The following is a 22698-nucleotide window of genomic DNA, read 5'->3' as shown; positions in this document are numbered from 1 at the left end:
TATGGTTTGGGCTTTGATTTTTTTTATAGTTTGGGCTTAAGTTGCAATTCTATATTTATATTTTCCAAAAATTAGCTTGGATTGTTTATATTTTGGGCATATGAATCATTTTCATATGGCCATATGGCCCAGTTCCTTATTTTGGGTACTCCACGTTAAAATTAGTGTGTACAGGATACCCTGCTCTAAAAATTTGTTATCCGGAACCGGAACATGTTGCAACAGGTTCCCAAATTTGTTATCCGGAACCGGAACCTACACAACAGGTTCCGGTTCCGGAACCGCAGGTTCTTAACAAATCCCAGTTCCGATTCAGGGTATCCTGACTTTTTGCTCATCCCTATACATGACTGTACATAGACTTGAAAGTGTACAAAGGGAGTGTGTGTCAAACAATTTATGTTGGAGAGAAAAGTTGTGAAATTTTGACTAATTAGCCGTGATATTGACCTGCGCGCAGAGGATGACACAAACACAAATAATCAGATTATCAACAATCGGTGCAAGAACAAAACAAGGGTTGCTCGAGGCAGATCTTTAAATTTGGACAACTTAGCCGTCAAATTTTACTATCTTTATTTTAATTTAGGGAGAACAAAAACCTTATCTTATACTACTAGCAGTGAATAATTTTTTCCTTTTATTTTCTTTCTAACATTTGGCCTATAAATAAATGATCTTTGACTCTATGGAATTTGCACGATTCAATTAAAGCTACTCACATAATCATCAAATGGCATACACTAAGCCTTTCCCCTTGTTTTCCCAACTCTTTGCAACTTTTGTTCTTGTTACTTCTCTTGTCTCGGCTCGCGACGTATCAGCTCAAGAAACACGTAATTTTCTTATCTTATTATGCTCTACTTCTACGTACATGTATATGTCACGTATCATAATTATACAATGGAGTATATATTTATATTACCTTTGCTCTACTACGTAGTACGTGTATATGTAGCATATCATCATTGAATACTCCCTCTTTCCCTTAATACTCGCACCATTTTGACTTTTTGCACTATTTACATAATTACTTTGACCCTATTTTATTTCTAGTATATGAAAACAGATGTTAGTATATAATATATTGTTAGCTTCATCTTAATATATATTTTCAAAATATTAATATTTTTATAAGTTTTTATAATATGTAATTAAAGATATTGGTGGCCAAAATTGTGCATGACAAGCGTGTCCAGTCAAAACGCTGCGAATATTAAGAGGCGAATGAAGTAATTAGCAGCGTGTCATAATTATGCAATTATACTACCGTCGCACTAATCCTACGTACATGTATATGTAACATATCATAATTAAATAATTATATTACCGTCTCTTATTTTATTCTTCCCAATTTTTTTAACTTTCATGTCAAAGGAGGGTTAATAACGTGTTATTAAAATCACAAAGGTAACGTTTGTGAGAGACAAACTAACAAGTAGACAAACCAAAAAAATTACGTAGTACTCCGTATGTGGAATTCTTTTATTGTTCGGTTTGTTAAAAAAGGAAAACCTGGGCAATTGTTTAGAGGTACTAGGTAGAACTAACTTTAATTTAAAATTTTTAATTTGTATACTAAATGAATAAACATACACGTAGTAAGAAGTAAATTTGAAAAGAAATAGTGTTTTAGATAAAATTCAAACTCAAAATTGCAAAATATATAACAAGATTACAAAAAACAAAAAATCTACGATAAATTATATGTGCACTTATGTTCCGTTTTATTGAGCTTATTTTGACTGAATTTATATTTTATATATATATATATATATATATATATATATATATATATACATATATATATATATATATATATATATACTTATCTGAATTTAACTGAACTTATCTGAACTTAACTCACTACAACAATTTGTATCTTTAACGACAACCTAATTACGACGGGTGAAAAATCCCGTCGCAAAAGCCTTTTGCGACGGGACTAACAACCAAACAATGACGGGAAAAACCGTCGCAAATGTCTTTTACGACGGGTTTACGACGAATTTACGACGGGATTTCTATTAACGACGGCCCCCTTTTATGACGGATTCGCGACGGGAAATCCCATCGTTAAACAACGATTATTGGCCTTTCGCGACGGGATTTTCCGTCGTTAATAGTACAATTTCTTGTAGTGACTAAACTTATTTGAACTCATTTCATCTGAATAAAACTTATTTTGTCTAAAATAAACTTATTTGTATTTGAAAATGTCTAACTTATTTTTGCTAAACTTATATTATCTGAACTTATTTTGTCTGAAATAAGTCAAAATAAGTCGAACTGAACATAGCCTTATATATGTACACTTATTTTACGTTGTATTTCTATGCATCAATTACCTTAATTATACAATTGTGTTAATATTTTCTTGGGTTTCTTTTGTAGAGGTAGCAGAAAATGTTGTTGGCCTCAATGGACGTGGTGGATACAATAAGCCTCGTCCACCTGTTCAAGAAAGTGCGGTGGGTCTTGATGGACGGGGAGGATACAACACGCCTCGTCCACCTGTTCAAGAAAGTGCGGTGGGTCTTGATGGACGGGGAGGATACAACACGCCTCGTCCACCTGTTCAAGAAAGTGCGGTGGGTCTTGATGGACGGGGAGGATACAACAAGCCTCGTCCACCTGTTCAAGAAAACGCGGTGGGTCTTGATGGACGGGGAGGATACAACAAGCCCCGTCCACCTATTCAAGAAAGCTCGGTGAATCTTGATGGACGGGGAGGATACAACAAGCCTCGTCCACCTGTTCAAGAAAGCTCGGTTGGTTTAGATGGACGAGGAGGATACAACAAGCCCCGTCCACCCGTGGAAGAAAGCCATGTTAGCCTTGATGGGCGTGGAGGATATAATAAACCTCATCCTCCCGTAGAAGAAAGAACCACAAACTTCTATGAAAGTGTTTGGTATGGTGGAGATGTTAGCCTGAATGGTCGTGGTGGATATAACAAGCCCCATCCACCTGTTCAAGAAAGCGCGGTGGTACTTGATGGACGGGGAGGATACAACAAGCCCCGTCCACCTGTTCAAGAAAGCGCCTTGAATTTAGATGGTCGAGGAGGATACAACAAGCCTCGTCCACCTGTACAAGAAAACGTGGTGGGTCTTGATGGTCGGGGAGGATACAACAAGCCTCGTCCACCTGTACAAGAAAGCGCGGTGGGTCTTGATGGACGGGGAGGATACAACAAGCCTCGTCCACCTGTTCAAGAAAGCGCGGTGGGTCTTGATGGAAGGGGAGGATACAACAAGCCTCGTCCACCTATACAAGAAAGCGCGGTGGGTCTTGATGGATGGGGAGGATACAACAAGCCTCGTCCTCCTGTTCAAGAAAGCACGGTGGGTCTTGATGGACGGGGAGGATACAACAAGCCTCGTCCACCTGTACAAGAAAGCGCGGTGGTTCTTGATGGACGGGGAGGATACAACAAGCCTCGTCCACCTGTACAAGAAAGCGCGGTGGGTCTTGATGGACGGGGAGGATACAACAAGCCTCGTCCACATGTACAAGAAAGCGCGGTGGGTCTTGATGGTCGGGGAGGATACAACAAGCCTCGTCCACCTGTTCAAGAAAGCGCGGTGGATCTTGATGGACATGGAGGATACAACAAGCATCGTCCACCTGTACAAGAAAGCGCGGTGGGTCTTGATGGACGGGGAGGATACAACAAGCCTCGTCCACCTGTTCAAGAAAGCGCGGTGGGTCTTGATGGACATGGAGGATACAACAAGCCTCGTCCACCTGTACAAGAAAGCGCGGTGGGTCTTGATGGACGGGGAGGATACAACAAGCCTCGTCCACCTGTTCAGGATAGCGCAGTGGGTCTTGATGGACGAGGAGGATATAACAAGCCCCGTCCACCCATGAAAGAAAGCCATGTTAGCCTTGATGGGCGTGGAGGATATAACAAACCTCATCCTCCCGTCGAAGAAAGCACCACAAACTTCTATGAAGGTGTTGGGTATGGTGGAGATGTTAGCCTGAATGGTCGTGGTGGATATAATAGACCTCATCCTCCATCTAAAAATGTTGGCGAGGTAGAGGAAAATGCATAAGAATCGGAAAATGTTTAACGCTAGTGCGTCCCAAAGCCAGAATAATATATGTCCAGAAATCCAGCATTGCTAGTGGTGTTACGTACTAGTACTATTCCAGATGTATCCTAAGCAAAATTAAGTACATAACAATAAAACAAAAAGATCGAATGTATAATAATTCTAGCTAGTGGAACAAGTGTAGTCGTCTGTACTAGTATGATTTTCTTTATTTTGTTGCATCTTGTAGCATATACTTTGTACTACGCAGTAGTAAAAAGTAAAATAATATATGAAGCATAAATGTTTTAAGGAAGAACAATCAGTTTTGATCTTTTCTGTTTTGTTCATTAGTAACATGGTTTGAGTAAATTTAATTTGCTTTTTTATGTGTACAAATGAGACACAAGGACAATATAAATTATAAATGGGGTGTGGGGATTCAAACCTGAAACTTATTATATGCAGACCCTCAATCATAATTCTTAATCATTAGGTCAAGATCTCAGTGATAAATCAATTTGATTTTGATTTGTTAATCAATTATTTGTTTCTTTAGATTGTTGAGTTTAATTTCGATCTAGTTTGTTTTCTAATTGGATGGCCTGGTGACTTTAATTTACTACTCCGTATTCATACTACGTATATCCTTGTGAACAAAAGAAAAATAACGTTTTAACTCCGTACTTGTATTTCACGCTCATATTTTTCCGGAGGGACTTAATAATAAAAAAGGATCAATGTGTGGTCATAGTCCAATAGGCTTGAAAAATAAATAAATTAATGTGTTGATAATTGAGATTGCATTAGGATGAACTGGGAAATTTCAATTAGAATATTTAGGAGATAATTAATTGATTGGGAGAATGAGAGGTAAATTTGATTATCATAGATGCATATTAGGTGAAAATAGCGAGAATGAAATTGTTTGGATATGATTAGTTAGGCGCAAAATCAGGAAGCATTTATCTTTTTATTTTATTTATTTACTAGATTTTATCCCGTGCGATGCACGGATTCTATTAAATTGTTATGTTTAAATAAAAATCCTATGTATATACCATTTTATATATCATATTAGATTAGTTTTTGATTTTGCATTGAATTTCATTTTAGATTTTTTTATAATTATTAGAGTGTTTGTTTTTGGATGAAATTGTATATGTGTAATATTAAAAATTAATTAATAAAAATATCAACGTGACATTAATTATTTATCTACGTGGCACTCTACTTTTTTTCAATTCAAAATTAATTTTGAAATCTTACTTTTTATTGGCAGAAACCATTAGATTTCCTACGTGGCGCTCTAATATTGGATTAATGTTTGATTTTAAATTTAATCTTATTTATTTTATTTTAGATTAGTGTTTGATTTTGGAAGAATTTTATTTTAGATTTATTTTTTAATTATTAGAGTGTTTGATTTTAGATGGAGTTGTATATTAGTAATTAAGTAATTAAAATATCTATGTGGCACCTAATTAATTATCTACGTGGCAATTGATTTTTTTTAATTCAAAAATAAATTAGAAATCTTATTTTTCATTGGCCGAAAATATTAGTATTCCTACGTGACAATCTAATAATTCAGCAAATATGCCTCCTTTATATATATAATATTAGATTAGATTAGTTTTTGATTTTTCATTGAATTTTATTTTAGATTTTTTTTTAATTATGAGAGTGTTTGTTTTTGGATGAAATTGTATATGCGTAATATAAATAAATAATTAATAAATTTTTTTACGTGGCACTTAATTATTTATCTACGTGGAACTCGACTTTTTTAATTCAAAATTAATTTTGAAATCTTATTTTTCATTGGCCGAAACCATTAGATTTCCCACGTGGCGCTCTACTATTGGACAAATGTTTGATTTTAAATTGAATTTTTTTTTTTAGATTAGTATTTGATTTTGGATGAATTTTATTTTAGATTTATTTTTTAATAATATTAGAGTGTTTGATTTTAGATGGAGTTGTATATATTAGTAATTAATTAATTAAAATATCTACGTGGTACCTAATTATTATCTACGTGGCAAGCGATTTTTTTAATTCAAAAATAAATTAGAAATCTTATTTCTTATTGGCAGAAACCATTAGTAATCCTAGGTGGCGCTTGAAGGAAATAGTGCCCTTGGTCCAAGTATGCATTCAATGTTAAGTCTAATAAATGCGGTTCAGTATTAATTGACAAGTTAATAATTCAGTGAGATCAAGTGAGCTGAATGCCTAGCTAGAGGCCGCTTCAGTTCAAGTGGAATTAATGATATTAATCCACAGCTTACTCTTGATTGAACCCATAGGGTCACACAAATAGTACGTAAACGGATCAAGTATTTAATAACATTAAATACTCCATCTATGGATATTCGGAATCGACGGATCTTGGTTTCAGTGGGAGCTGAGATCGTCACAAGCAAGTGAATACTCCGGAAACGATGATATTGCCGGAAAAGGAAATATGGATCATATCGGAAATATAAATATTATCCAAGTCGTAGATGTTGCCGGAAACGGAAACATGGTACGTATCGGAAAATATTATCGGAAATGGAAATATTGCCGGAATCGGAAATATTGCCGGAAACGGAAATATTGTCAGAATCGGAAATATTATCGGAATCGGAAAATAATTCCGGAAACGGAAATATTAAATATTTGTTCGAAACGGAAATTAATTCCGGAATCGGAAATATTAATATTGTTCGTATCGGAAATGAATTCCGGAACCGGGAATTTAATCGGAAGCGTATCGTACGAATAAGCATCGGACGAGGCCTGCCAGACGAAGGCCCAGCACGAAGTCGGGCCATCGCCCAGCAAGCCAAACGCGCGCCACACGCCCAGCCAAGGCAGCGCCCAGGCCCACCGCAAGGCAAGCCCAGCGCGCGCCAAGGCCACGGCTGTGTGGGCCTCGTGGCGTGGGCTGCTGCTCGCACGCACGCGCATGGGCGGCCCTCGTTGCTGCCGTGCGTGTGTGTGTTTGTGTTCATGCACGATTCCTAAAGTTATTAGGATTTGGTATATGATTAAATTCCTATTCCTAAAAGGATAAATTAATTAATTAGAGTTCTTATAGGATTCTAAGTTTAATAAATTCATATCCTAATAGGATTCCAATTCCCTTTCCATACCTCTATAAATAAGAGCCTAGGGTCATAATTTATAGACACAATTGAAGTATTCAAAGGGTAAGTTTTTGAAAGAAAAATCAGCCATACACTTGCAAACACAATAGCCGAAATTCCTAGTAACCTTAAGGGCGATGCTAGTTGGTCTAACTTGAGGCGGATCCGGACGTACTGTGGACTACCTACGGAGGGACGACATTTGGAGTCCCAAAGACTTGTTCTTGTTCGGTTCGCGCGCAGCTAGGGAGGGCACGCTACAAAGTGTATGCTCCTAAATTATGCTAAATGATTATGTGTAAATAATATGTTTCCTGGCATTAAGGTTTTTCCGCATGATTTATGTTTTGTCATATGTATCATAACCTAACAGTGGTATCACGAGCCTCTTATTATTTTCATAATCTAAATTGCATGAACATGGTTAAATTATACAAATTTGCAAAGAATTAAAAGGGGTGATTAATTTTCGTAATTGTTAATTAATTGCAAATTGCGTTTATTTAATTATATGTACGCAGTTTTTCGGCAGAATGTTCGTTACTCAACCAAATCGAGTGATTTTTGTGTCAATTCCGCATGTAAAAAGCATTCTAAAATTTTGACAAAATTGGTATTTTTCGCCGAAACCCAGAATTCCGAAATTCGAAGCCTAACTATGACTTTTCGGAGGTTTTGGTTTTTCGAACGCAAAAGTTTGTAAATTTAAGATGTTAAATTAAATATTTGCGATTCTTGTTGATAAATCTTGAATTTTTGATTGACCTACTGTATATGTTTAACAAGTTTGAATGCCTAGCCTTGTTAATTATGCAATCTAATTTGTAATTATGATTAATTTGTTGAAAATTCGAATAATTTAGAATTGATTTGATTTTCATAATTAATTAATAATTTAATTAGATACCTATGATTAAAAACCACCATAAAAATTGTTAATTTATGTTAAATTTTAAATTTTTATGACCTAGACTTGAATCCATGTTAATCGGAAATTAATTAATTAATAAATTTTCGATTTGTCGCCCTAAAATTATGAAATTAATATGATTTATTAATTTGTCATTAATTTTGAAAATAAAAGTTTTAATTTTTATGCAATTCGCTCATAAAACTTGCACGCACAAAGCAATGGACGCTACGTGTTACCCTTAAGGGGTGTTGTATAGTGCGGGCATGCGACGACGAGCAAGGGAGCTCGTCGCCCATGCGGTACGAATGCAGCGAGCAAGGCAATGGTGCGCGAGCACAAGGCAGTAGCCCTGCCTTGTGTCGTGTGCTATGTGCGATGGGCGAGGAGCAAGGCAGCGAGCAGTCGCGTGCAACGCGCACTGCCTCGCGCGCAGCGAGCGCTGGCTCGCGTGCGACGAGCGCTACGCCTGCATCGAAGCCTCGCGCGCAGCGAGCGCTGGCTCGCGTGCGACGAGCGCTGCGCCTGCACGAGCGCTGGCGCGCGCATTGAGCAGTGGCTAGCGTGCTTCGATGATGCCTTGCGATGGTGAGCAGCAGCAGATGCGATGCAGCACAGAGGCTGCGCGCACGTGGCCAGCGATGACTGCGTGCGTGTGGCCTATGGCTGTGCGTTGCGTGGTGATGTGCGTACCTTATGTTACGATTAAATCGTTTTAAAATTTTAATTTGAAATTTTTCAGTTCATGTAATTTTAATTAATTTTAAAATTAATAATTTAAATTGTTTTCTTGGATTTTAATTTTGAATATTATAATTATGATAAATTTTATTTATTCTAATTATTTTACTAAAATTAAAAATCTTGAATTAATTTAAATTCAACTGAAAATAAATTAAATAAGCGGATTCAATTATAAATTTATATGAGCTTTAAATTTTAATTAAATTTGTATGTTTCCGGTTAGACTAGAAATACATTTTTATGTTTAAAATTAGTAAAGCATATGAATTTATTGGTTTTAGTGGAAGCATTTTTAGTCATAAACTCTTGATTAGGTCTACAAATCCTTTAAGGTTAAACAACTTGACTAGAATTAATAAGGACTGAATAATTGGTAGATTATTGGTGCCCTTGATTAATTGCTGCAAATATTTATGTGATGCATAACATGTTTTACTAACCAGCTATGTGGGCCATTCATGATAATGAATGGGTGAATGGTATATATTGTATATGTACTGTTTTGCAGGTTATGAAGTGACTAGTATGGCCCAAATAGGATAGAAAATATGGTCTGCGTACCATTAATTTGAATGTAATTGGTCTAAAGTACCAAAATTGTTTTTCAATTCAAATATGGTCTGCGTACCATCAAATAGTTGTAATTAGTTTAATTATAGATTATCCTATTTGAAGAAAATGGCGCCTCCCACGGAGATTTTCAAGACGGACTTTGAAGTTGAAGCTTCAAGATGAAGTCGGGCCATACTAGATCACATTTATCTTATGCATGTTTTAAGTTATTTATTGCTTTTAAATATGTCTTAAATATGCATGAGATCAAAGCTTGATTATGTTGCATGATTAAGGATTTTAGTTCACTTAAAATCTAACCAACATAGTAAGAGCCTTAAGTTCCAAACTTAAAAATTGAGTTAAAAGGTGCCATGCCAAAATAACACTTACTTGGATATCCTTTCTTCATCGATCTTAGTAATAGTTTTCCGCCATAGCGAGGTGTTACTTATAGATATTAAAGGGGTAAGGTACACAAATAATTGTGAGTACATGTTAGTTTTAGTGAAACTTAACGATATAAGTAAGGAGTCCTCGTGGCAAAATCGATAGGTTTACCTAATAAGTTCTTAGACGTGCCTATCAACCAAGAATAGTTTCTAGACTATTAGCAAAAGGCTTTTGCTTACCTAAAAGATTTTAGAATTAAGTCTAAATACATAATGTGCTTAATTCTTCAATGGATTTTAGGATCTTGGAATCATTTTATTCACACCTGCCGGAACACATAACTTGAATAAAATGCTTAATGAACATTGAATTATGCATATATGCTAGAATTTAAGTTTATTAAGAGAAACTGTGAATGATTATTTATTTGTTTATTCTTTTCAATTGTAGTTTTAATTATGGCAAACAACAAGTCATTCAAGATTCGATCAATTCTCGAAAAGGAGAAGTTGAGCGGGAAAAACTTCCTTGACTGGCAAAGGAACTTGCAAATAGTTCTTGTGCAGGAAGAAAAGGAGTATGTCCTGGAAGAGGCGATGCCCGAAGCCGCAGGCGAAGGGGTCACTCAGGCAGCCCTCAATCGTTGGATTGATGCCAACAAGGATGTGAAATGTCTAATGCTCGCCACCATGAGTGCAGATCTGCAGAAAACGTTCATCAACTCAGATGCTTTCACAATCATCAGTGAGTTGAAGAACATGTTCCAAGATCTGGATCGAGTCGAAAGATTCGAGACTCATAGGCAAATTCTTGAGACCAAGCTTAAGAAAGGCGAGCCCGTAAGTCCACATGTTCTCAAAATGATTGGACTCATTGAGAATATGAGTCGGCTGGACCAGCAATTCTCTCAGGAAATGGCTGTAGACACCATCCTCCATTCTCTTCATAACGGGTATGATCAGTTCAAACTGAACTACAGTATGAATAGTCTGGACAAAACGCTCACTGAGCTTCACGGTATGCTGAAGACCGATGAAAAGACGCTCAAAAGTGATAAGCAAGATGTGCTTATGGTGCGTGGGGGCAAGTTCAAGAAATCTGGAAAGAAGAGGAATGCTAAGAAAGGTGGCAACAAGGCCAGCCCAACTAAGCAAACTGGCGCCAAGTCTGAAAAGAGGAAGGTCAGTCAACCCACTTCTGAATCCGAATGCTTCTACTGCAAGAAGAAGGGGCATTGGAAGAGAGATTGCTTGAAGCTAAAGGAAGATCAGAAGAACGGAACAGTCGTTCCATCTTCAGGTATTTTCGTTATAGACTGTACACTTGTTAATTCAACTTCTTGGGTATTAGATACAGGTTGTGGCTCACACTTATGTTCCAATTCTCAGGGACTAAGAAGAAGTAGAAAGTTAAGCAAGGGTGAAGTCGACCTACGAGTGGAAAATGGAGCACGGATTGCTGCATTAGCTGTACGAACTTATTATTTGTCGTTGCCCTCTGGGCTAGTTTTGGAACTGGAAGAGTGTTTCCATGTTCCAAGCCTTACTAAAAACATCATTTCAGTTTCTGGCTTAGATGCTAAGGGATTTTCCTTTTTAATAAAAGACAATAGTTGTTCGTTTTATTTTAAAGAGATGTTTTATGGATCTTCTAGATTAGTCAATGGACTTTATTTATTAGATCACGACAAACAAGTTTATAACATAAATACCAAAAAGGCCAAAAAGGATGATTCAGATCTCACCTATCTGTGGCATTGTCGATTAGGCCATATTAACTTGAAACGCATGGAAAGACTTCAAAAGGAAGGAATTCTAGAACCATTTGACTTAGAGGATTATGGTAAGTGCGAATCATGTTTACTTGGCAAAATGACATAGCAACCTTTCTCTAAAGTTGGAGAAAGAGCAACTGAACTATTGGGTTTAATCCATACAGATGTATGTGGACCAATGAGTACAAATGCTAGAGGTGGTTTCAGCTACTTTATCACTTTCATTGATGACTTCAGTAGATATGGTTATGTCTACCTAATGAAGCATAAGTCTGAATCCTTTGATAAATTCAAGGAATTTCAGAGTGAAGTAGAGAATCAATTAGGCAAGAAGATTAAGGCACTGCGGTCTGATAGAGGCGGTGAATATCTGAGCTATGAATTTGATGACCATTTGAAAGAATGTGGAATTCTATCAGAATTGACCCCTCCTGGAACACCACAATGGAACGGTGTGTCGGAACGGAGGAACAGAACCTTGCTAGACATGGTTAGGTCAATGATGGGTCAGGCCGAACTTCCAATAGAATTTTGGGGACATGCACTAAATACAGCTGCACTCACTATAAATAGAGCTCCGTCTAAAGCTGTCGAAAAGACTCCATATGAGTTATGGTTTGGAAAACCTCCAAAAGTGTCTTTTCTTAAGATTTGGGGATGTGAAGTATACGTCAAACGATTAATTTCAGACAAACTTCATCCAAAATCTGACAAATGTATCCTTGTGGGCTATCCAAAGGAAACAAAGGGGTATTACTTCTACAATACATCTGAGAACAAGGTGTTTGTTGCTCGAGATGGTGTCTTTTTGGAGAAAGATCACATTTCCAAAATGACAAGTGGGAGAAAAGTAGACCTCGAAGAAATTCGAGTCGAACAACAAACTCTAATGAATGCTCAAGATGACATTCAAGATGAAACTCAGAGATCTTTAGAAGAATTTGGTGAGGATCATGGTCAATCTAGAGATGTAACCCCGCGTAGATCGCAGAGATATAGATCTCAACCGGAAAGGTACTTAGGTATTTTGACGAACGAGAGCTATGACGTTCTATTACTTGAAAGTGATGAATCTGCGACTTACAAACAAGCTATGACGAGCCCTAGCTCCAAGCAATGGCAAGAAGCCATGCAATCTGAATTAGACTCCATGTCAGAAAACCAAGTATGGGATTTGGTCGATTTGCCAGATGGCTACCAAGCCATTGGAAGCAAATGGGTTTTCAAACTGAAAAAGGACAAGGATGGGAAACTTGAAGTTTTCAAAGCTAGATTGGTTGCAAAATGTTACAGGCAAGTCCACGGTGTGGATTATGATGAAACCTTTTCACCAGTTGCAATGCTAAAGTCTATTCGGATAATGTTAGCAATCGCTGCATATTACGATTACGAAATATGGCAGATGGATGTCAAAACCGCTTTCTTAAACGGCGTTTTATCAGAAACTGTGTTCATGACACAGCCTGAAGGTTTTGAGGATCCAAAGAATGCTAAAAAGGTATGCAAGCTAAAGAAATCAATCTACGGATTGAAGCAGGCACCAAGGAGCTGGAATATACGTTTTGATGAAGCAGTCAGTGACTTTGGTTTCATCAAGAACGCAGACGAATCTTGTGTATACAAGAAGGTCAGTGGGAGCAAAATTGCTTTCCTAGTATTAAATGTCGATGACATATTACTTATCGGAAATGACATTCCCATGTTGAACTCTGTCAAGATTTGGCTTGGGAAATGTTTTTCGATGAAGGATATAGGAGAAGCACTGTACATATTGGGCATCAAGATTTACAGAGATAGATCTAAAAAGATGATTGGACTTAGTCAAAGAACTTATATCAATAAGGTGCTTGATAGGTTCAAGATGGCAGACTCCAAGCGAGGCTACCTACCCATGTCTCATGGAATAACTCTAAGCAAGACTCAGTGCCCAAAAACACTTGATGAGTGTAGACGAATGAATGGGATTCCGTATGCATCATTGATTGGTTCAATTATGTATGCTATGATATGTACACGCCCGGATGTTGCGTACGCACTAAGTGCTACGAGCAGATACCAGTCAGACCCAGGAGAGGCACATTGGACTGCTGCCAAGAATATTCTAAAGTACCTGAAAAGGCACAAAGATGACTTCCTGGTCTATGGCCCTGTTCGGCGGTAGCGATTTAGGTAGCGGGTAGCGGGTAGCGTTTTTTAAAACGCTAGTGGGTAAAAAAAGTGGTGTTTGGCAAATTAGCGGTTTAAGTAGCGGGTAGCGGGGGAGGTAGTGGTTGGATAGATTTTCACAAACGTTAAAAAAAGTAGCGTTCTATCCTTAAAAGTAGCGGTGTAGGTATTACCCATTCTTCCACGTTTAATCAGTCAAAAAAAATATATTATTCTCCCACGTCGCCGTCCATGCTTCTCCTTTTGTCGTCCTTCATCTCCTTCACTCCATCATCATCTCCAGTCTCTAATCATCTGATTCTCCAAGCAGGCTAACATCATCATTCAGGTATATATATCCTCTTAATTTATTTTTTATTTTTTTATGTTTATGATCTTAACCCACGATAAATCAGCAATTGCGTATGAAATCAGCAATCAGCAATTTCGTATGATCTTAACTCCGTATGAAATTTCTGGAGTTTTTAAAGATTGATATGATTTCAAAGAATTAATGGACTAGTAAATGATGTAAAGATCCTTACTTCAATATTGTTTTTAGGGTGAGAAATCATTTAGCACCTTTTACCCTAATATTATTGCGTTTTATGATGTTCAGATCTACAACATGTTAGTAGTCATCAATGTTTTGATTTTGTGAATACTAATAGTTTTACTAGTTGTACTACCTGTTTATATATACGACTGAATACTCAGCAAGCAATAACTTAATTGTTGATTTCCGGCTACAATCTTAAAGAAAGATTATTCATTCGTGATGTTTGTAAGAATGCTAAGAAACAATATCTTTTCTGTTTTACAGGAAGCTGAGAGTTGCATCACATCTTGTGTTTACTCAAAGGTACTCTTAATTATGTTTATCTCGTGTGGTTGGTTTGCTCTGCTTGTCCAGCTGCATGGTTTATAGGAAGCAACAACCTGATCTTTTCTTTTTTCCATATATATATGAATTCAGATATTTGTTGCATTAGTCTAGCTCTGCTATTGCATCTCCTTTCATCTCATAAAACATGATATCAAAGTAAAGCATGCTATTCTAATTAAAATATTTGTGTTGATTTTAGTTTAATACTTGTGTTAATTTATAAGTAGATTCCACGTGAGTGTCATGTTTGCTTTTGTTAACCCCATTTGTTATAATATCATTATTTTTGTTCTATTTAAAAAATATATAGTATGTACAATATTATTGGTTAATGTAGTACCGACCTAACCTAAAATTTATGCTCGTAACTGTGTTAGATGGCTAAAAAGGGAACCACCTTTAAGTGGAGTGACGGGGATTCAGTCGCATTATGTGAAATTTGTCTTGCATTTATTAAGGACAATGGGAAAGCACAATTTTTTAAGTGGAAAGAAATTCAAGCAGATGTCGAAAAAAAAGTTGGACGTGAACTTAGTAATCCAAATACTTGCAAGAACAAATATGATACAATGAGAAAAGATTGGCGTACTTGGAAATCTTTAAAGTTATCAGAAACGGGTTTAGGGTGGGATCCATACTCGGGGAAAATTGAGGCTCCAAATGAATGGTGGCAAAGAAAAATCAAGGTGTGTATATTTTCTATAAATTCATAATTTTTTAGTCTTAAATAAACAATTATAAAATAATATTAGTTTAAACAATAACTTAATTTTTTTTAATATTGTAGGAGAATCCAGAATATCAAAAGTTTCGACTGAGGGGTGTAAGCTTGGAGCTAGAACAATGTTGGGAAAAATTATTTGGAGATTCTTATGCAACAGGGGAAAATGTCTATGTGCCCTCAATGGATTCCATTGAAGACCTTACTATACAAAATGAAAGTATGGAGGACGGGAATATAGAAAACTATGGAGGTGATACATATTTCCCAAGTAACCAACTTAATGATGAATTACTTAACGATGAAAACTTTTTTCATAATTTTGTGGAACAAGCGCGTAATGATGCGAATATAGGAAGTTCGGCTAGTAGGTCACAAGGGACTCATGAAGCTGCAAACAATGAAAATCGTGCTTCTAATAAAATCCAAAAGCATCATCCAACAAAGTCTAATAGTGGCCAAGTAAAACGTACAAGAAGACAATCAGGAGGATCTGCAATGTTATCTAAGGGAATCGTCGAACTGACAGAGTGTGTTAAGATCATGAGTCAAAGTAGTACATCTAATGATAGTATGTCTTCATCCATATCCACAGTTTCTAAGGCAATGCAAATTATTAGTCGTATGGTGGATAAAGAGTGTTTGGAGAAACATAGTGAGTTGTGGTTCTATGCTACTACTGTCATCGAAGATTCACCTAAGAGGGAGGTTCTTTTTAGCATGGAGGACGATGTTAGCAGAGCTAAATGGTTAGAATATCTATATAATAAGGAACATAAATAGAATGAGTCAACTAGTTTAGATATTGATGTTTTGTTTGTTGTAGTGATAATTGTTTTTGTTTTGTGGTTTTGAAATTATGGGATTATTTCTGTTATTTATTTAATTTTTCTAGCTAGAGATGCTTTTCGTTAGTACTTAACTTATGATACCCATATTTATGTATAAGATTATTTTATAATTGGCAGGTTTGGTTATAGATATGGATATTGATGAGGAGAGAAAGCGCAAAATTTGGATTGCAATCGCATATACGATGTATTTGATATCTGCATATTTTTACAAGTATATTTACAAGGAACCATGCATGACTTCAATTCTAACAGGAGAAATGTGGGTGAAAGAAGTGTTGACTGGTAATCCTATTCGATGTGTTAATGCATTTAGAATGGAGCCACAATTATTTTTAAGATTATGCAATGATCTATCAACGAAGTATGGATTGAAAGCTAGTTGTAACATGTCTATTCGCGAGAAAGTTGGCATATTTTTATATGCACTTGCACAAGGTGTCTCAAATAGACTTCTTGGTGAGCGTTTTCAACGTTCTGGTGATACAATTAGTAGGGCATTTCATGATGTTCTCAATTCGATTTCTTGTCGAGCAATCAAGGGTCTTGCACATGATATTATAAGACCGTATGATCAAAATTTCACACGCGTGCCAGCTAAAATAGCTACAGATACAAGATATATGCCTTATTTTAAGGTATGTAATCATAATTAATTAATAATGTTGTTATGTAAATTATTTATACTTAAGAGCGATATATATTTCAGGATTCAATTGGATGTATTGATGGTACACATATAGAAGCGTGCATACCAGAAGCCCTACAAATGCCTTATAGGGGACGGAAAGGAATTCCTACTTTTAATGTTTTAGCTGTGTGTGACTTCGATATGTGTTTCACTTTTGTGTCAGCGGGTTGGGAAGGTTCTGCGCATGATACTCGTGTGTTTCTTAATGCTATTCAAAATCCAGCATTTAAGTTTCCTAAAGCGCCAGAAGGTACGTGTTTACTTTTAATTTGTAGAGAAGTATATAAAAATAATAGTTTAGACATTTATATATGTATTCTATGATAATATATTTGACATTATTGTTTGATTTTATATTTTATATATAGGTAAGTATTATTTGGCAGATAAAGGATATCCAGATCGAAAAGGTTATCTCATACCGTATCCGAAGACACGGTATCATAAGTCACAATTTGAATACGTTCCTCCAAAGAATGACCGTGAAACCTTTAACCGTTGGCACTCATCTCTTCGAAGTTGCATAGAGAGATGTTTTGGAGTTTTGAAGCAAAGGTGGAAGATATTAACCAAAATGCCACAATATAGCATCGAGAAACAAATACATATTATAGTTGCTACATTTGCACTCCATAACTATATTAGAATAAATTCCCCAGATGATCCTCTCTTTCGAGTGTTAGAAGAGTATCCTAATTTCATACCTTCATTTGAGCTACCCGATGTTCGTGTTACTTCACGTGGTGAAAATGGAGAGGAGAGCTGTACTGAAATGAAGGCTATTCGTGACCGTATAGCTGATGCTTTATGGAAATCGAGGAATGAAAGGCGACGCATTTAGTCATTGTAAATATTTTAATTTAACATTATTTATAATAAGAAGAACAATGTAGTCTATTTATTTTTTTCTCCAAGGAGCAATGTAGTATTTTATGTGTATAAGTATAATTTTTTTTTTCATACCGTTTTAATATTCAATACTTATTATTTATTATTAAATGTCGTATTGAATATGATCATTTTTTCGTCAAAATGGTTATTATTTGATTTAAATTAATAATCTTTATAATATTTTACAATTTCAACCGCTAGTTTTGCCAAACACTCATATTATGAACCGCTACCTTGACAGCTACCCGCTACCCGCTACTCTTGGCCGCTACTCGCTACGCCAACCGCTACCCGCTACTTAACCGCTAAAGCTACCCGCTACCGCTAGTTTTCCCGAACAGGGCCTATGGTGGAGATGATGAATTAATTGTTAAAGGCTATACGGACGCAAGTTTCCAAACCGACAAAGATGATTTCAGATCACAGTCTGGGTTTGTCTTCTGCCTCAACGGAGGTGCAGTAAGCTGGAAAAGTGCTAAGCAAAGCACCATTGCGGATTCTACAACTGAAGCGGAGTACATTGCTGCATATGAAGCAGCAAAGGAAGCTATATGGCTAAGGAATTTCATAGGTGAACTTGGTGTAGTCCCCTCCATTAAAGGACCAATAGCCTTGTATTGCGATAATAACGGAGCTATTGCACAGGCAAAGGAGCCTAAACACCACCAAAGAGTCAAGCATGTACTTCATAGATTTCACCTTCTACGAGAGTTCGTTGAAAGAAAAGAAGTCGAGATAAGCAAGATTGGAACTGATGACAACATATCAGATCCATTGACTAAACCTCTGCCGCAGGCGAAGCACAACTCGCACACTGCAGCTATGGGAATCAAGCATGTTGGAGAATGGCTTTGTTGTCCTTATTTAATGTTTTAAAGTTTTAGAGTTTAATTCTTTGTAAAACATTATTGGTTAATCATTCACAATAAATGAATAGAATTCATTTTTCCATTTAATTTGTGGTTTATTAAATGATGAGTCCCTTCAATTTGACGATATATTCAAGATAGACTGTCAGGACCAGTCCTGTGACTAAGAAATGTCTATCAAGTGAACTTGAATGTCAAAAGTTGAAAATGGTCCCTGGTCGGAGTTTTCTATAAAATTGGACGCATAGAAAACTTTAGACGATTAGAATGCAAGATGACTAGTAGTTCTGTTTCTTGAACTATGTGGACATGGCAATGTCATAATCATTTGCATAGATACTTACTTTGGGAAGACTAGTATCGGACAGACCTATGAAACTTTACTGTAAGAGATGAAAATCTGTCATAAGTAAATTTCATTAAAATTATTAGACACTAAATCCTCAATACCTGAGTGATTTGAGATTACTTGTTTGAGAACTGGTTACTTTGACGTTGACCAACCGTCGCACCGTAAAATGAGGCTATAAAGGCAACGCTTAGGTAATCACCTATCAAACGAAGTCTAATCTCAAGATCACAAGATTGGGATTGTCCTCCCATAAATCGGGATGAGATGCTTAAAAGTTGTACAAGGCCACTCGGAGAGCTAGAAACTGTAAAATGCATGGCCGTGCTCGGATGAATCATAGGCTATGATTATCTGTTTATTTGATCAGTTGAACTCTGAAACCAAGAAACACCTCTGAACATAATAAGGATGACAACTCTTACCTTATGTTCAAGAGCAAGCATCGAGCGACAAAGGAATTAGGTAAATGCACGGACTGAAGGAAATAGTGCCCTTGGTCCAAGTATGCATTCAATGTTAAGTCTAATAAATGCGGTTCAATATTAATTGACAAGTTAATAATTCAGTGAGATCAAGTGAGCTGAATGCCTAGCTAGAGGCCGCTTCAGTTCAAGTGGGATTAATGATATTAATCCACAACTTACTCTTGACTGAACCCGTAGGGTCACACAAATAGTACGTAAACGGATCAAGTATTTAATGGCATTAAATACTCCATCTATTGATATTCGGAATCGACGGATCTTGGTTTCAGTGGGAGCTGAGATCGTCACAAGCAAGTGAATACTCCGGAAACGATGATATTGCCGGAAACGGAAATATGGATCGTATCGGAAATATAAATATTATCCAAGTCGTAGATGTTGCCGGAAACGGAAACATGGTACGTATCGGAAAATATTATCGGAAATGGAAATATTGCCGGAAACGGAAATATTGTCAGAATCGGAAATATTATCGGAATTGGAAAATAATTCCGGAAACGGAAATATTAAATATTTGTTCGAAACGGATATTAATTCCGGAATCGGAAATATTAAATATTGTTCGTATCGGAAATGAATTCCGGAACCGGGAATTTAATCGGAAGCGTATCGTACGAATAAGCATCGGACGAGGCCTGCCAGACGAAGGCCCAGCACGAAGCCGGGCCATCGCCCAGCAAGCCAAACGCGCGCCACACGCCCAGCCAAGGCAGCGCCCAGGCCCACCTCAAGGCAGGCCCAGCGCGCGCCAAGGCCACGGCTGTGTGGGCCTCGTGGCGTGGGCTGCTGCTCGCACGCACGCGCATGGGCGACCCTCGTGACTGCCGTGCGTGTGTGTGTTTGTGTTCATGCACGATTCCTAAAGTTATTAGGATTTGGTATATGATTAAATTCCTATTCCTAAAAGGATAAATTAATTAATTAGAGTTCTTATAGGATTCTAAGTTTAATTAATTCATATCCTACTAGGATTCCAATTCCCTTTCCATACCTCTATAAATAAGAGCCTAGGGTCATAATTTATAGACACAATTGAAGTATTCAAAGGGTAAGTTTTTGAAAGAAAAATCAGTCATACACTTGCAAACACAATAGCCGAAATTCCTAGTATCCTTAAGGGCGATTCTAGTTGGTCTAACTTGAGGCGGATCCGGACGTACTGTGGACTATCTACGGAGGGACGACATTTGGAGTCCTAAAGACTTGTTCTTGTTCGGTTCGGGCGCAGCTAGGGAGGGCACGCTACAAAGTGTATGCTCCTAAATTATGCTAAATGATTATGTGTAAATAATATGTTTCCTGGCATTAAGGATTTCCGCATGATTTATGTTTTGTCATATGTATCATAACCTAACAGCGCTCTAATATTTCAGCAAATATGCCTCCTTTATATATATATATATATATATATATATATATATATATATATATATATAGAATCTGACCCACTTTCTCATTGAGCGAAGGGTACGAAAAAAATCCGATTGATTTTGATTTTTCGATCAAAAGTACTATGTAAAATCCTCGGTTTTTCCTCTTCCTCTATCCCTATCCCATAGGTACAGCGTTTGAATCAATAGAGAACCTTTTCTTCTGCATGAATCGATATTATTACATTCCAATTCCTTTCCGATACCTCCCAAGGAAAATCCCGAATTGTATCATCCCAAATTGACGGGTTAGTGTGAGCTTATCCATGCGGTTGTGCACTCTTCGAATAGGAATCCATTTTCGGAAAGATCCTGGCTTTCGTGCTTTGGTGGGTCTCCGAGATCCTTTCGATGACCTATGTTGTGTTGAAGGGATATCTATATGATCCGATCGATTGCGTAAAGCCCGCGGTAGCAAGAGAACCGGGGAAAGTATACAGAAAAGACAGTTCTATAGGGCTGGGATCCGGTGAGAAGGGTACCTAGTGTGAGAAGCGTGAGAAGTAATCTGGGTCGTTCGATCGATTAAATCAGACGGTGTGTATTAATCCCGCGTCTCTTCTAATTTAACACAGATTACAAAAGCGCGGGACAACGCCATGTTCTTCTTCCTCGACCTTTAAACGCCATGTTGTTCTTCCTCTCTTGTATTTTTAAATTTCAGCCATTGTTGTTCTTGATCCTGCGAAATTAACGCAACCATTAGCTTTTGTTAGGTTATGATACATATGACAATTCATAAATCATGCGGAAAAACCATTTAGCCAGGAATACATATTATTTACACATAATCATATAGCATAGTTTAGATGCATACTCTTTGTTGCGTGCCTTCCCTAGCTGCGCCCGAACCGAACAAGAACAAGTCTTTAGGACTCCAAGTGTCGTCCCTCCGTAGATAGTCCACAGCACGTCCGGATCCGCCTTAAGATTGACCAACTAGAATCGCCCTTAAGGTACTAATAATTTCGGCACTTTTAGGCAAGGTATGTGACTGAATTTTTCTCTCAAAAACTCACTTTGAATACTTGAATAATCTTGTTATAAATTGTGAACCCAGGCCACATATTTATAGGGGTATGGAAAGAGAATTGGAATCCTATTAGGATACGAATTAATTAAATTAGAATCATAATAAAACTCTTATTTAATTAATTTATCAAATAGAATTAGGAATTTAATCATTAAACGAATCCTGTACGTTTTAGGTTTCGTATGTGAACACAAACACCCACGCACGCACAGCAGCCCACGAGGGGCGCCATGCGCGCGCGCGCACAGCCCGAGCATCGCAGCCCACGACTGCCGCAGCCTTGGGCGCGCGCTGGGCCTGCCTTGCGGTGGGCCTGGCGCAGCCTTGGGCTGGCGTGTTGTGGCGCGCGTTTCCCTTGCTGGACGTAGGCTTCGTGCTGGGCCTTCGTCTAGCAAGCTCGTCCGATGCTAATTCGTACGACGCGCTTCCGATTAATTTTCCGATTCAGGAATTCATTTCCGATACGAACAATATTTAACATTTCCGATTCCGGAATTAATTTCCGTTTCGAACAAATATTTAATATTTCCGTTTCCGGAATTATTTTCCGATTCCGATAATATTTCCGATTCAGACAATATTTCCGTTTCCGGCAATATTTCCGATTCCGGCAATATTTCCATTTCCGATAATATTTTCCGATACGTACCATGTTTCCGTTTCCGATAACATCTACGACTTGGATAATATTTATATTTCCGATACGATCCATATTTCCGTTTCCGGCAATATCATCGTTTCCGGAGTATTCATTTCTTGCCTGTGACGATCTCAGCTCCCACTGAAACCAA

The 22698-nt window shown here is 37.3% G+C and overlaps 3 protein-coding genes across 3 annotated transcripts; all 3 read left to right on the top strand.

Moving 5' to 3' along the window:
* Positions 1-697: 697 nt before the first annotated feature.
* Positions 698-4359, top strand: LOC130459390 (extensin-3-like). The gene is made up of 2 exons (XM_056826736.1): positions 698-836; positions 2395-4359. The coding sequence occupies exons 1-2, from the start codon at positions 734-736 to the stop codon at positions 4062-4064; spliced, it is 1773 nt and encodes a 590-aa protein (XP_056682714.1). The 5' UTR covers positions 698-733; the 3' UTR covers positions 4065-4359.
* A 10144-nt stretch (positions 4360-14503) lies between these two features.
* Positions 14504-16191, top strand: LOC110791275 (uncharacterized protein At2g29880-like). The gene is made up of 2 exons (XM_021996030.2): positions 14504-15270; positions 15372-16191. The coding sequence occupies exons 1-2, from the start codon at positions 14962-14964 to the stop codon at positions 16086-16088; spliced, it is 1026 nt and encodes a 341-aa protein (XP_021851722.2). The 5' UTR covers positions 14504-14961; the 3' UTR covers positions 16089-16191.
* A 96-nt stretch (positions 16192-16287) lies between these two features.
* Positions 16288-17688, top strand: LOC110791293 (uncharacterized). The gene is made up of 3 exons (XM_021996048.1): positions 16288-16794; positions 16866-17097; positions 17216-17688. The coding sequence occupies exons 1-3, from the start codon at positions 16288-16290 to the stop codon at positions 17686-17688; spliced, it is 1212 nt and encodes a 403-aa protein (XP_021851740.1).
* The last annotated feature ends 5010 nt before the right edge of the window (positions 17689-22698 follow it).

This window comes from Spinacia oleracea, chromosome 4 (assembly GCF_020520425.1).
Source record: "Spinacia oleracea cultivar Varoflay chromosome 4, BTI_SOV_V1, whole genome shotgun sequence".
Lineage (NCBI taxonomy): Eukaryota > Viridiplantae > Streptophyta > Magnoliopsida > Caryophyllales > Amaranthaceae > Spinacia > Spinacia oleracea.
This window is presented reverse-complemented; position numbering and strand designations above follow the sequence as displayed.